This window comes from Mauremys reevesii, linkage group 9 (genome assembly GCF_016161935.1).
Source record: "Mauremys reevesii isolate NIE-2019 linkage group 9, ASM1616193v1, whole genome shotgun sequence".
In the NCBI taxonomy this organism is placed as follows: domain Eukaryota; kingdom Metazoa; phylum Chordata; order Testudines; family Geoemydidae; genus Mauremys; species Mauremys reevesii.
Window position 1 is genome coordinate 21504194 of NC_052631.1, and position 16558 is coordinate 21520751.

At 42.5% G+C, this 16558-nt stretch overlaps 1 protein-coding gene across 5 annotated transcripts in view; it reads right to left on the reverse strand.

The window, feature by feature from the left end:
• Window positions 1-1385: 1385 nt before the first annotated feature.
• LOC120372166 (schwannomin-interacting protein 1) overlaps window positions 1386-16558 on the reverse strand; it is a 116301-nt gene continuing 101128 nt past the window's right edge. For all 5 annotated transcript variants that reach the window (XM_039489001.1, XM_039488999.1, XM_039489003.1 and 2 more), the window contains 3 exons: window positions 16337-16460; window positions 10339-10432; window positions 1386-6585 (listed from right to left, as the gene is read on the reverse strand). In XM_039489001.1, the coding sequence (XP_039344935.1) occupies window positions 6534-6585; window positions 10339-10432; window positions 16337-16460 (270 nt within the window). In that variant the 3' untranslated portion in view covers window positions 1386-6533. The remainder of the gene's footprint in view (window positions 6586-10338; window positions 10433-16336; window positions 16461-16558) is intronic.

Here is a 16558-nt window from a genome sequence, read left to right on the forward strand (position 1 = left end):
CTGTTTGGGAAGGCACAGCCTTCCCTACCTGGCCCTCCATCTAGTTTTGCAACACCAATGTGGCCCTCAAGCCAAAAAGTTTGCCCACCCCTGGTTCAGGCAGTGCACACTTTGGTCATTCCGTTATTGTTTATTACGTATATTTGTATTAATTCAATTCTTCTAGCTGGTATAGCAGGAGGGCTTTTGCAGGGGAGGGGACTGAATGATGGTGAGGTCTCATACCACTCTATGAAAACTGGGATGAGCAGGGCTTTCCAGGTCCAGAGGACTGCATGGAAGGAGAGCCATAAAAGCAGGGGGAGGAGGAAACAAAAGGAGCACTGAGGCTGGCTTTGAGGAAACACGAAAGATTAGAGATGTAAGAACATTTTTGATCTAGAGTAAGGGATTTTCTATATGGTGTGGAAATGTGCACTATGGGTGTGTGTGTGTGGGGGGGGGTTGATTTTTAAAGCACACCAACATGTTGCATATTAACTGGTCCAGATAGACCCTGCCGGTGCATGTTAAAGGTTCCCCAGCATGCATGAGCCCTGAATCTACATTTCTCAGGTTCTCCAGAGTTGCCACTGTAAAGTTGTACTATTAGGAAACTGCCAGACATACCTATACTACTATTCTATTTACTATATTAGGCTATGAACTTCAGGGGAGAGAATCTCACCCCTGGGCTGTTCCCTTTATGCCAGGTAGAAGAGCAGGATTGATGTAGCTGGGCTGTAGAAGTAAAATGGGGATAATGATACTGCCCTCCTTTGTAAAGTGCTATATAATTATTATTGAAATCCTTGAGTCTGGCTGAGGGAGGATTTCCCTTGCACAAGAGGGCCATAAAATTACTTTCTGTGAACCCCTTTCAAAATCCTAGTGAAAGGGCAGGGCTGCAGTACTGCTGAGATGCCATCAGCCTGGGGAGGATTCTGTAACTTGGCCAGGTTTCTACGAATGCCTAAATTATGCAGTGGACCTCTCCAGACTCTGGAGGATGGGAAGGATGCAAAAGTGATTTAAAGCCCTCTTGGCCTTCTTCGCCCCCCCCCCCCCCCCGGACTCCAAGAGGGAACTGTTTTTTGTTTGGCATTCGCTGAAACATGACAATTGTCCTCTTCTTTAAACCCTGGTTCACTTTTTAACATTTTTTAAAACAAATATTTTACTATGAAATCAACCAAAAATGAGAACTAACTGCTATGCTAGACAGCTAAATGGTTAATGTAGAAAAAATAACCCCCACCAAGCACACAATGACCAGCACTGTAAAGGCATTGGGTATCCCCCTCCTGACCACAAAGAGGCATAAACATGCAACCACTGCATAAGTCTTGGTAAGAGATCACTGATATGGAACACGTATTAACGTTTCAAAGACTCACCAGAAACTCTTGTTTTAAAAATGTAATTTAATCCATTAATTCTACAGCAGTCATCATACACATCAGCACAATACTTAAGTACATTGGACAGGTATCCAAGAAAGATGCAATTACCCAGCAATATTCTTTTGTTAAAGGAAAAAAAAAACTTCTAAAGATGTAACAGGAAAAATATTGGTTACAATAAACAGCAGGTTAATTGACTAAACATGTCACTACTTTTCATTATCAAGTTAAAGGCACTTATCATGTTAACAAACTCCAATTTGTCTAGGCTTCCTGTCTCAAGTGCCCTGAAATCTAGAGAGGACTGAAGGCCAGATCTGATCTCTCCTACCTGGCTGTAAAGACAGCATAACTCCATAGAAACTAGTGGAGAGTAGGGTATGTCTGAGATCAGAAAATGACCCTTAATATGCAGGCAGTATTATAACTCCTTAGTGTCCCACAAGCCATTTGGCTAGAAGCAAATGTATCTTGCCACAACTGTTGTCTGCTCTGACAGCACTGGCAAAGGTTTCCTGGCATTTGGACTGTATGGTCATGGCCCAGTTTTCCTCTCACTTGTGTCTGTTTGGCACTGATGTAATGGCATTGATCTCATTGGCATTATCCCAGATTTATACCGGAGAAAATGAGAAGAGAATCAGGCCCTAGCTCGCTGGATCATAAATATGAGCCAACTGCTGCACTCAGTTGCTGATATACCATTGGGCCTGGGACTGGTGAGCCTTTGCTTGCCTGAAACAATGCATTATTCCTCATTCATGATAGGCCCATTGCTCACCTCTGTCCCAATTATTTCACAGCAATGAACCAAAACAAAAAAAAAATGGAGCCGATGCCTGCATGCTTGGCCATGCTGTGCTGTGAAATGAATGGCTGTTGTGAAGAACCGTGCAAGTTAAATTATCTATTGCAGGCCTCATTGCTATGCTGGACCACATATTTGGAAGAAAGCTCTTTAGATGTTTTCCAAATCCTCCCCTTGGATTCACGAGTGGCATGGATTGTGTATATTTAATGGGAGCTACATGCAGGCAAGCATATGAGGGCTGAATTTGGCCCTTTCTGTAGTCAAGGGGAATTGTCTAAGTGAGCACTGAGCAAAAAATAACTCAGATCTGGCTGCCCCTTCTTTTAAAAACCTGCAGAGGGAACTGAGGTGGGTGGGGGAAATGCGGGAAACATCACAAAGGCTACCTTGCACTTTCCCAAGATTATCAGGTTTAGGAGATGGGGGCAGGATTTGTTGAAAAGCAGAATAAATGGAGGTTGGGGTTGGTGACTGACTGCCGGAATCTGTGATCTCTAGTGGCTGGCTGGATGTCATAGCCAACCATGCAAAGGCCTTTCCATAACTTCAGGTTTAGGGCCCCCTCATCTGTCCCTAGAGAGCTTGGCTTCATATGCTGACAGATACAGCCCATACTTTCTTATCCCTGGAACAACCATTATAGCAGATTTGCAGCTTTGGCTGTATTAACTTTTGAGCCCATTTCCTGCCATTTGGTGGGAGAGGGTGGAGACTATATGCAACTGGCACTCCCACCATCTACATGAATCCCTGTTTCCACAAAGGACTCTTGGTGCAGTCCAAAGATGGTGCCATGTCTGCAGCTGTCTTCCCCATGCCCCAATTCTGGGTGAGAATGGGGAGAGGGACTCATTCAAATAGGAAGATCTGAGCCTGAACACAGAGCACAGGACTTTGCACCTTTGAAAGCCAAGAAGACTGATGCTCTTTGCAGGGATGGGGTGAATCAGATGGAAAAGGCCTATTGACTTATCTAGTTCATTCACGTGCAAGGGCCGGGATTGCATTTAATAATGTATTTTCTAGAGCTTCATGGAAAAACTGTCCCTTTACGGAGCATTCGGGTCTAACCACTGTTGTGGGTGTTCACTGTTCTCTAACAAATGGACTGAACAGCAAATCCCTTTTAGGGATGTATTCTTGCTTTGATACAGGCTTGGGACTCCAATTATTTTTAATAGGATTTGTGTTTGCATATTGCAGGAAGGGATCCCATTAAATCTTCAGTGCTACACTTAGCAGGAAATTAATTCTTTATAATAAATCAATACATAATGACTGAAGGTACAGCTTCTCATAGAACACAGCAGCACTTGCAGTCGAACTGCCAGACATGTTCAGTTGGGCCTTGAGGTTCATCCAATGACACTATTCATGAGACATATTTGTCTCCATTGCACATATTCATTTCTTATAGCATCTCAGTAGTGTTATATAATCTGAAAGTCTTTATCACAGATGAAGGTATGTGAGAGAGGTGTTGCTAATGTAACTTTATTACTGTATGTTATCACATACAGTAATAGAGCATACCAGGATTTGGTTTGATTTTATTTAGCTTAGCCCAAAGTTTTCAAATTTGGGGCCTCTAAATCAAGCACTTTAAATCCACAGTTAGGCACATAAATAAATGGCCTGGTTTTCAGAAACGCTGAGCATCAACAACTCCAATGTCTTTAACAGAAACTGCAGGTGCTCAACACATCTGAAAAACAGGCCACATAAATAGGTATCTACATTTGTGTGCCTAATTCTGGTCTCCAAATTTGATAGTTTTGGCCTTAGAGCACTGAAGACATGAAACTTTACAAAGCAGAAATATAAAAATAGTTGAAACCACAGTGCACACACAATGTCAAGACAACCAAGAGATACAGGGAAATAACATCCACAATATTTTTTCTGCATAGATTCAAAAAAAGCAAAATAAATAATCTTAATTTTACATTCCTGTTTTATATGTATTCTATAGGCTAGCTCAGCGGTTCTCAAACTCTGTACAAGCTATGGATCACTTCTTAAAATAGAGATGAGCTCTTTCCTGGACACTTCCCCCTTCCAATTTCCGAATCCCAATTCAAGTTTTGGTTACTTGCAAAACTAGTCTCAGAACAGTATTAAGGAGACAGAATGAAAATCAGCTTCTTAGTACATTCCCACATTTTTTTCATGTGCTATTTACTCCCTATCTCTGGATGCATAGAAGGAGTTTACAGGTGGGATTTTCAAAAGGACACAGTGCTGGCCTAACTCTGCTCCACTGAAGTTAGTGGGAGCAGTTATATCAACACTGAGCACTTCTGAAAATCCCTTATTAGTACTAAATCTCTCCTTGGCGCCTTTCCGCACCTGCTTTCATCTGCACTTTGGTCATATTCACCTGTGTGTTTGCTCTCTCTCCACTTTAGGTGTCATCTCTATATTTGAACCCAGAGCAACACCAGACAGAGAGCATCCTGATGCAGCCAGGTGTGCTTCATTTATTCAGTTTAAAAATAAAGTCCTGGATTGGACTACAGACGGCAGGGAACATCATCAACTGGAGACTGACAGATGCTTCACTAGCATGACATGCCTCCTGAAGGGATCCGCAGATTAGTTTGAGAACCCCTGTGCTAACTTCAACTTAGTACAAAACTGTAGTGGCAAATTCAGAGCAATGACATTCTTCCTGCCAGACTTAAAGGAAAAACTGTGAACACTTCCCTCTTGAAAAGCTGCAAAGCAGCAAATATTTTCTAATAATAAAATACAGAATGTACATCAGTGCTAGAAAGTGTGATCCATCTACCCCATACTAAAGCAAATGCCATCTGCCACGTGAAGACTACACCTATGCCACAAAGAGAAGTTTCTTACAACATAGTAGGACTCTGTTAAAAAAAAACTACCAAACTCCGCAGCATTTTCGTGCCTCATTTATGGACTGCATAATTGCTGAGACAAAACAAATGTAAATAAATAATTTTATAAAATACATTCTTCATGTGAGGTGAAATTTTAATGTACCATATGGCTCTGTTAAAGCATCCTGAATAATTCGTCAGCCATAACCTTGCTCAAGATAAATTTGTCACACCTCAGAGAAAAAATAATTAAAGCAAAATGTAAAAGATATACATTATGCAAAACAGGTTATTTCAGCTGCTGGCTACAGTCTATCTAGTACTAGGTACGGATAGATTGACCTGGTATGTCAGCATGAAATCAAAGAAATCAAAGACTGAAGAGAATTTTGTTTATCTAGTCAGTCCTTGTTGCCCAGACAGATGTAGCAGATACTAAACTGATGAAGACACTGTGATCTTAGCCAAAAGGTAGTGAAGTGGTTAATTACCATACATGATACATTTAGTGTGTTAAGATTTTGACACATTTATATTTTTGACAGTTGGTGAGTTATTTGAATATTTAGCCACAGACATTAAAAATATAAAAACATCTACTGTATGTGCCTGCTGATTCTAACAACAGTCATGATATTAGGATTCCCAGTGAATACTATATATAAGAATATCCTAAGTCCATGTCACATGTACTTTATGAACTTACAAATAAATAGATCTACAAAAATCTGGTCCTGTCTCCTTTCTCTCTCTCTCTCTCTTTTTTTTTTTTGTAAAATGCAATATGCAAAAAAGGCTCTTTCTGGTGATGAGAAATTAGGAATTGCACATTTAGTAGGATGAATATATTACTGGTGCAACACCTAAGTCAACCACTAGTCAACAAAAAGACATCATATGAAACAAAATTTTAAATTTTATTTTACATATTTATACATAAAACTTTCAAGGTAACTCTCTGAATCCAACTGAATGTTAATAGCACATCTAAAAATGAATGTCAGGTAGTCAACATTCACAAAATGTTGAAAACTGATTAAAATATACATATATTACTGAACGCTACAATTTCACTACGAGGCAGGCATTTTTTTTTGTTTTGTTTTGTTTTTTTTCCACTTGTATAGCACCGTCAATTACAGTTTCTTTGTTTAAAACTACAGTGAAGAATAAAAAGTAGTCAATGGTAAAATACTGTTCAACTTAAAATCTCTAAACAAACAAAAATAAAGGCAAACTACCTTTTCTTCTTATCCATGGTTGCAATGTTATAAGTACTGTACATTTTTGTAATAATATTACTAAAATGCCTGATATTTAGTGGCACAAGTAAAAAATTAAAATAAATTAAGGAGCAGAGGCCAATCACTGGACATAAAGCTTCAGACATTATCAATGACTAACACTCCTTTTCTTGTGCGCCACCTTGAGCATCAGCATTTGTACAACCATAGAAGCAAAATAAATGTTTGCTTATTCCGATGGCTTCTTGCTTTATTTTGCTGGCATTTTCTCTGCCATGTGCTTCTGCTGACTTTCAGCATGTCTGAGGAGGGGGAAAAAAAGCTCTGTTACTCACTGCCAAGAAAAATTAAATAGACTATTCAACATCTTAAAACATACTTCAACCTAAATAAGGCTTCCCCAATGAAGAGAATATTAAGCAATCAAATATTACAGTGTTCAGATTATCTTAGTGTAACATTTCTTTCATGACCTTGGTCTGGTTACCTAGTGTACAATACATGTCAAGAGGAAAGACTAAAAGGAAACTCCTGGGATCATATAACCTGCAAACATTTTCCCTGCTCCCACACAAGGAAAGTAAATTTGTTAGTTTCAGAACAATTAGACGGTGTGACACACTGAGGAATTAGCCAGGAATTAGGGTTGACACTGCATCCCTTGCCCTTTGGTGACATGACTATACAGAGTAATATCACGAAGTGTAACAACGAAATACACTGATATAGAAGATGTCAAAGACACTTCCAAACGTTTAAACAATTTCATTTACTACTGATGCAAAATGCTTTCAGAATGCTGAAATGCTTTTGGAAGCACAGAAAAAGAAATAGACAGAACACCAAGCAAACACTGCAAGGTATACAATGTGGTGTAAATCATTGTGCAAATTCATATTCCCGCAGTACCCATCACAACAAAAAGTACATACAACATCCTAAATATTATTTGACAACACAAGCAGCACTCCTTACTAGGATCCCTCAGAACTGATTACTGTCCAACCACCACAACTAGATAATCCACTGCTGTTTGTCCCAAAGTACTGGGTAGCAGAGGCATTAGCTGCTCTACTTCAGGGTGTGGTCAGCCCTGCTCATGTGAGCCTCAAGTGCGACTGTCTCCAGTTGGTAGCACCTAACAAGGGCCCCTGCTCAAGTAATGAGAAAAGATCAACAACAGGGTGGAGTTGTGGCAGGGCCAGGGGGGGCGCGAGCATCCACCGGCACCGGGGAAAGTTGGTGCCTATGGCCATCATAGTACTAGGGTAAAGGATCTCACACTGAGTGAAGGAACTACAGGTTGATCTCATTGCTATCTGTCCCTGGAAAGGTCTGCGCTTGTGTTCTGCTTGGTAGGATACAGCCGCTCCTTAACAGACATCATTGCTGTGGACAATCAGATCTCACTAATGAGTGGTTGACAACAGATGCTGTCCTTACTCCCTGGCTTCTGGCTGAGCTGCACAGAGAATTTAACTGCCTGCTTCATGTCGCATATATAGACATCAAAGCAGCTTTTGATTCAGCTGACAGATCAGCACTTCGGTTTGCACCAAAAGGTCTTGGCACATCAGATATTCTGCTAAATCTGGTGCACGATCTTCACATCAGTACCAGTGCGAGAGTGCGTGCTGGTCAACTGTTTTCACTGGATTTCTACATAACCTCAGACGTGCAGTAGGGATGTATTCTCACCCCATCACTATTCTGTTGCGCTATCAATGGATATTAGGACTTGCAACTCCACGTCGGAATCAAGGTTTGTCAAAAAGTGTTCACCGACCAAGACTATGTTGAAGACACTGCCTTGCTTGTGGACAAGCCAGAGACTTTCAGCCCTGCTTTTCAAAGTTTCTAAGATGCCGCCCCCATTATGGGGTTGAACATCTCATGGCAGAAGACCAAGGTCCAGAACCTGAGCTGGGTCACCAGAACCCTGATGCAGGTGGGTTGTACAATGCCATCAGCCGTGGTCGCGGTGGCTTGTGTAACGCTTCTCAGAAGACCATGCGTGTTTGATGATGATAGGGAGAAATGCCTACAGGCCAACTCCAACCCCTCTTTCCTGTAAGTTCACCCAGGCAGGTGTGCTGCTGCTGACTTGGAGGGGGCCTGGATGAATGCGAAGATGCCCAAATTGTACAGCTCAGAATCCTGCTCTGAATGAACTCACTGTGAGATAGCATGCAGGGGCAGACCAAGTATCTATTATTGTGCAAATCCTTCAACCCCAAAAGGTGGAACTATGTAACAGACCAAGGCCAGGCAGAGAATTTTCACTTAAATGGGAGATTCTCTGGCACATAACAGTTATTTTGCATAAAGCTATGTTACAATGCACTTGGGATCTCTAACGGATATTTACTTGTATGTGCCTGAAAGGAGACTTTATAATTATTCAGCTCCACTCCTAACCCCGAATCCTCCTCAGTTTTACTGTTATTCTGTTAATTACCACATAGTGACTGTGCACATGCAAGATTTTTAAATGAGGAGTCTTTCTTTACTTGTGATTGCAACAGAGGTGAGCCAGGACTGCAATATTTAAAAGCACCCATAGGTGGCATGTAAACTACTTTGAATGATGGTATTTGACTTAACTACACTCCAATTACCGTATCATTTATGATAAAACTTTTCCCAGGTAGTGGCTAACTATATTTCAACCAAATATAATGCAACAAAAAGGTCTTAAAAAAATCAAAATCAAACATTTCACACCATTCCCCCCTCTTTTCCATATCATCAAAATGGAGTTCTGAAAATATCATTTTAAAATAGACATTTGTTTAAAAACGTTTATTCAGAAAGATTTTTAAAAACTATTACAAATGTTTTTGGCGTCCCATACAATTTTACATGGGAAGTTTAATGCTGCAGTGCTGAAAATACTAGCTCTCTCCAATATGCACCGGAAATAATCCAACATCTTTTTAATCTTTATTATGCAGAAACTTTTAAAATCTGTTAGATTAACTGCCATAATATTATACATGTTAAAAATATCCCTTAAAACATGTCAGAGACAATGGATTAAGTTGACTTGATGCCTGTATTCTGGTATGTTTTCTCTCAATCCACTGCTTAATATTATCCTTATACCTCCTTGCAATCCTTCTGGTTGCAAAGTCTACCTCATCTAGCCTGTACCACACAAATCCTATGGGTTTTTTTTAAAAAAAAACCTTTTTGCTGTGTTGCGATTAAAACTTTCTGGCAGCACCAAAGCAGATTTTTTCTTAACTAGCTTCTATTCTCTACCTTTCAGAAATGGCAGTGCCAGACCTTGGTAAAGCAAAACATCAAAATTTTGGTCTCTAGGGATATGGAGTTGGACAGCTAGTTGATATTTCTCAATAGAAAGTTGCTGAAAATCTTTAGGATTGCCTGTGGCTGAATTATTTTGCTGTTGCAGAAATGTAACACTGATGGAGACCACTGTGTAAAAAGATATCCAAAGGGTTAAAAGTCATGCCCTGAGGAAATACAGTCCCTGGCTCCAGCCTGCTGCTCCTCCCCAAAGTTAACCCAGGTTTCCCATTTCCTAGCGGTAATCGTCTCTGAAGTTCCACTTATTTTACTGTGAGTGCTTTTAGAGAAAATTGTGGCTTAGTTTTAGACATGAATTGGGTCCAAGAATAGGAACCTTCATCTGGTGAATGACAGCAATTACTTAAATATTATTCTGTATCGATTTGTAATTGATTTTTTTTATTGCTCAAAGCACCCACTTACCTTGGCAGTGGGTTCTAATATAGATTTCTAAATAAAACACACAAAATAACGGTATGAATTGCAATAAAAAATATGTAATGGAGGATCAAAGTGGTAACTTAAGTTTTTAATGCTTACACTGGTGATCCAATATGATATTTAGCAGAAGGAAGATTTGTTCATTTCAGCTGCTCTGTGACAGCTTACAGATACAGGGTTTACCCATCACCACCAACTTTTAGGCCTGGCATTCTACCCAATATTGCTCCAAAAAACCAGAAAGTATATTAAACTTAGAATATTCTTAGCAGCAGTGTTTAACAGAAGATTTTACTAACCTGGTCAAGTCTTCAATGTCTACCAGCATTGCATCCTGCTCTGTGTGCAATTCATCTCGAATAAGAAGCAGCTGCACCAATTCTTCATTCAAGCCTGGTACCAAAGACAAGGATTTTATAATTAAATTCAATCATAGATCCAGGGATTAATGATTAGGGAATCTGTTAGCTCCTCTTAAATCATTATGTTGCATATAGTAAAGAACTGCTTACATGGAGAAGCAGAAAGATTCCCTACTTAAGGTTTTGGTCTCCATAAAAGGAAGCATATTACAAAATGGAATAAAAGTAGTGATTATCTATATTACTAATAGAGCTAAAACAAATATGCACTTTTAACTACTATAGGTCTCATGAAATAACTGAATGTAGCATCCTCTCAACTCAAACTTTAGGTTTTAGCTAATCCATCTACTTGAAGACTGTATAAACTGTATAAAAAGACTTTTGGTCCGAGTAGCCTCTACCCACTAAGAAAAAATAAATCACTCATTAGGAAAAAGTGTGTGAAAAAATAACCTAAAGTAATCCCAAAAGAAAATGTCTCTAGAGCATAACGAGCTTCCTGGAACTCTCCCCTTCTCAATGCTGCCGTAACTGCAAGCCTGACACTGTTCTGTAGCCCAGAAAATCTGCATCCTGATCTGAACACAGACCTTTTCTGTTAAAAAAGAAGAATGGAAATGAAACAGTGTGAAGAAAAAGGGCCGTATTTCAAAACAGCTCAGATAGATGAAAGAGCTATACTTCAATAAAAGAAATCAGTGGCAGATTTGTGGTAATGCCACTACAACAGCCTTTCTGACCTCTTGCAGCCTATAATCAAAAACCTGTGGATCATTTCTACTTATAGGTTAAGGAATGTAGTGATTCTAAGCAAAAATATAGCCAAAATGTGACACAAGTGACAGTGGGTAACTGTATAAATGTTACAGGATGCTTGTTCTGCTCTGCCTGGAATAAAATACATTGCAATTCAGAATGGAGTGCAGGTAGGTTCTTCCTTAATACAGCAAAATGATATGGTGAATCATTCTGGAGAGTGGTAGGGAACTACTGTGTTTCTGACTGACTGCTAGCTAATCCAGAAAACACCACAAAGGAAAGTGCCTTGCTCCTCCTTTGTGTGCACACACAAAATCTGCCTTTCTAGCTAGAAGCAACACACCACAATTCAACAGATAACGGTAAACAGAAAGGGACCTGGGTAGGGAGCAGTCAAGAATAAAAATGATGCCTGAATGAAATGTTCAGAATAAAAATCTAGTGATATAGGTTGTGGCTTTGCTAATGATCCATTGTCCCGCTCAGAAACCGAAAATAACTGAATCAGAGTAAAATTGATTTTTGACTGATTCTCTCCTTTATGTGCCATTCACAACATATGTTCTAAACAGCTTGACTGATGTCCTAGAATATAAAACGAATATTCCAGTAGGGTTGCTCAGAAACAGCAGCCTCTGTTGCAGGACTTCAGGGAAAAATCATTTGCATCCCCAGCAGAGCACCAGGACAGTAATTAACGAGCACAACAATCTAAGGAGCAGTACAGTGCCCAACAACCCTAGTCCAAAATTAATTAATTCTTAACACTGGGAGGTGGACATCCCTTGGGAAAAACTGTATCTATCAGACAGCAAGGAGAGATTGGGGGAAGGGGGGACACATTACACTCTTCACACACTAATGTATGTGATGCAGTTTTATTAATTATTTACTATTAATGCATTAAAACAGAATCATAGGACTGGAAGGAACCTCGAGAGGTCATCTAGTCCAGTCCCCTGCACTCACTGCAGGACTAAGTATTATCTAGACCATTCCTGACAGTCAGGGCCGGCTCCAGACCCCAGCGCGCCAAGCGCGTGCTTGGGGCAGCGTGCCGCGGGAGGGCGGCAGGCAGCTCCGGTGGACCTCCCGCAGACATGCCTGCGGAGGGTCTGCTGGTCCCGCGGCTTCGGTGGAGCATCCGCAGGCATCCCCCTGACAGTTAGAAAGTTTTTCCTAATGTCCAACCTAAACCTCGGTTGGTGCAATTTAATCCCATCGCTTCTTGTCCTATCCTCAGACGTTAAGAAGAACAATTCTTCTCCCTCCTCCTTGTAACAACCTTATATGTATTTGAAAACTATTATTGTGTCCCCTCTCAGTCTTCTCTTTTCCAAACTTAACAAACCTAATTTTTTCAATCTTCCCTCACAGGTCATGTTTTCTAGACCTTTAATCATTTTTGTTGCTCTTCTTTGGACTTTCTCCAATTTGTCCACATCTTTCCTGAAATGTGGCACCCAGAATTGGACACAATACTTCAGTTGAGGTCTAATCAGTGCAGAGCAGAGCGGAAGAATGACTTTGTGTCTTCCTTACAAACCTCCTACTAATACATCCCAGAATGATTTTGCTTTTTTTGCAACAGTGTTACACTACTGACTCATATTCAGCTTGTGGTCCACTATGACCTCCAGATCCCTTTCCCCAGTACTTCTTCCTAGGCAGTCATTTCACATTTTGTATGTATTGTTCCTTCCTAAGTGGAGTACTTTGCATTTCCCGTATTGAATTTTATCCTGTTTACTTCAGAGCATTTCTCCAGTTTGTCCAGATAATTTTTAATTTTAATCCCATCCTGCAAAGCACTTGCAGCCCCCTCCCAGCTCGGTATCATCCGCAAGCTTTATAAGTGTACTCTGTATTCCATTATCTAAATCATTGATGAAGATATTGAACAGAACCGGACCCAGAACTGATCCCTGCGGGACTCCACTCATTATGCCCTTCAGCATGACTGTGACATTGCAACATGGGAGAGAAAAAGACATTTTGAGAAATAGAAAAATACGTCTGCGATGGGGTGCATTTGCCCTGCACTGGCCAAGAAAGGGTTAGCCCCACACTCTGGGTGGAGGAAGTCCTGCCCTGTCACCCCTGCTGGGCATGCTCCAGTTAGAGCAACAGTATAAAAGGGAGCAACTCAGCTCAGGCTGGGCTGACTGCTGAGGAGGGAGGATGCACCTTGCAGGCTCCAGCCTGGGAGCTGTGGAAGCCCCAGACTGTGGAAGCCAGCGGCGCCGAGACCCTAGCGGCGCCGAGACCCTAGCCGATACCCAAGAACCTGCAGATGCCCAAGGAAGGATGGAGCTGCACAGGCAGAGGAGCCCAAAGATCCTGGAGATGCCCGGACCACTGCATAAGGGAAAGGGTAAGAAGTAGCTCAGGGGGACTAGTCATTGTGCTGGGTGGCCGTGTTTCGTTAGGCTCCCCACTGGCTCAATGGGGAGCACACTTGCCACCCGCAGGGCTCCATCCCATCCCCTACTGGCCAATAGGCTGCACAGTCCAGTGGAGGAAGGCAGTCTTATTGACCTGGGCTATTGGGCCATACTGCCCTGAGGGAACGGGCAGACATATTGACTTTGGCCGCCAGGCCACTTAGCTCCATGAGGAAAGATGACCATATAGGCTTTGTCCATTAGGCCATACTGCCCTGAGGATAAGGGAGTCAGGGGGTCTTAACCGTGGGGCTACAACGCCCAGCCCTTGTCCCGTCCAAAGAGGGAGGGGATGCACTTGCCCTGCAACAATGTCCATACAAAAAAATAAAAATGGCTAGTTTTTAAAGCTAGCTTTAATTAACTAGATTTAATCTGCAATGCCCCCTTAAGCCCTGGAGCAGTGCTGCCTGAGGAGCAGTAATTGTTTTAGAGATGATTTTTAAAAAGCCTGGAAGATGCTGAGAACCCACAACTCTCTCTGAAATGCAGGGAAGCCTGGTTTTCAGATCTTGCAGGAGCTGCTCAGCACTTTGGAATATTGGGCCTCGCAGGCTATTGAATATCTCTAAATAGATCAGAAGGGAACAAGAACTTACCGTATATACTCGATCATAAGCTGGTTCATTTATAAGCCGACCCCCCCCCCCCAAGATAGATAAGTAAAAATCGAAAAATTTTATGACCCGTTCATAAGCCGATCCTATAATTCAGGGGTCAGCCAACTTTGGCCCGGGCCATCAGGATAAGCCGCTGGTGGGCTGAGATGGTTTGTTTACCTCGAGCGTCTGCAGGTACAGAGGTAATCCTAAGTAAACAAAGCGTCCCAGCGCGCCACCTGCTTACCCTGACGAGCTGGGACAGCAACTGGTGGGGAAATTTGTGTGTGTGGGGGGAGAAGCTGGGGGTCAGAGGAGTAACCCCTGTAACCACCCCCCACATGACCCCATCCCTAGACCGGGATTCCCACACTCTCCCGATCCCATCCCTTCCCACCTTATCTGGGGAGGGCCAGGGGAGGATGTCTCTGGCCTGGCTGGAGCTGCTCCGGCAGGCTGGGCAGTGCGCCGCAGCTGCAGCCTGCTCTGCGGGGTGGGGCCGAGCGGCACAGCTGCAGCTGCTTTGGAGGCTGGGGGAGAGCAGCGTGGCCAGAAGCGGAGAGATTCTGGCCCCACCTCTTCCCTTTCTGTCTCTGCTGGCTGTGCTGCCTCTCCTTGCTCCCTCTGTTGGGGGGAGGGGGGGCTGTCTCCCACCTCTCTCTCTCTATACTCGTTCATAAGTCGACCCCCTTCTCTGGTGCTTCCCTTTTTTACTAAAAAAAATTCAGCTTATGAACGAGTATATACGGTAAGTTTTAAAATATCAAACCTGTTACATATGCACAAAGAACTGCTCATTTCACCTAAGCAAATGGATCAAACTTGTTTAAGGTGCAACTCCACTGACCTCATCAACAGGGCTGATTATGGCCCAAGTTACTTTACTTACTGCTATACTGTACTAATCATGTAACTTCGGATTGTTTTATCATATGAATAGCTAGGAGGCCACACACTTTGTAGCTTGTGTAAGCTGAGCTCATTGCACACGCCAGGGGCTCCTTGCATTCTTCCCTACAACCAGCTCTGTGTGCCACACTCCTATCCCCCTCTGTTTCAGGGTCTCATGAAATTCCCCCAGCCCCTCCTTCTCCCTGGGACTCTGTGTGTCCCCCCCATTGCCCACTGTTCTACATGGTAGGGTCCCCAATCTCCTCTCTGCGCCCCAGCTCTGTGTGCACACCCCATTTCCCTGTGTGTGCATCCCTATTCCTTCTTCCTCAAGTGCCAGGATCCTCCCATCTCTCCTCCAGCAGGGGCTCTGTGTCCCCTACCTCATACCCAGATCCCCATTCTCCACCATGTGCCAGAGGCTTTGTGCCATGCCCCCATTCTTCCCAACCAGTATTATTCTTTCTGCCCGGGAGATAAGTCAGCATGTCTCAACTCTATTGAGAGCATCTGCAGAGCTGAAATAGGAATACTGTTATGCTAAAAGGGCTTAATTGGTGCCATCAACCAGTTGTTTGAGCTACATACAGTTGCAGAGGTACTTGAAGCTGTGGCTGTGTTAAAAACCGATGGCCCTGTGTCCCGGTTTTCCCTCTTGTTTGGTTTCCCCCCAAATCAGTAGGATTCTGCCCAGCGGCGGCTCCAGGCACCAGCACTCCAAGCGCGTGCTTGGGGCGGCAAGCCGCGGAGGGGCGTCCTGCCAGCCCCTGCGAGGGCGGTAGTCAGGCAGCCTTCGGCAGTGTTTCTGCGGGAGGTCCACCAGTCACGCGGATTCGGCGGCAATTCGGTGGTGGGTACGCTGAAGCCGCGGGACCGGGGACCTCCCACAGGCATGCCGCTGAAGGCAGCCTGCCTGCCGTGCTTGGGGCGGTAAAAAAGCTAAAGCCGCCCCTGATTCTGCCTACTGATGCCTAGAACAGTCAGTGAAATTTTGGAATTGATTGGATGCGGCATTTAAAAATTATCACATTACATACAGACAGCAGTGCCGGTGAGCTGAGTTTAAGGCCCACACAAGTTCGGCCAAATATGATTTTTCAAGTTAATACATGAAAATGAACACACGATTTACTTTCTTCCTGTGGTAACATACATGTTGCGCTTTTCCCCATACCTAAGTTAATGTACTATAGCCAATTAAAAGGAAAATACCAATGAATTAAAACAAAAATCACTTACTTTCTATTTGTGAGTGGAGATCATTGACTATCACTTGTAGCTGCCCAATAGTCATATCTCTCAGGTCAGTGGGTTTTAAACTTCTTTTCATCAAGCATTCACTTATATGAGGCATATGTGGCAGCTAAAGATGGATTAAAAGCCTTTTAGGTTATTATTATTTCAAATGATTTATATTTCTAAATAAAAATAATAAAAAATGTGTTGACATTCCAAGTACTA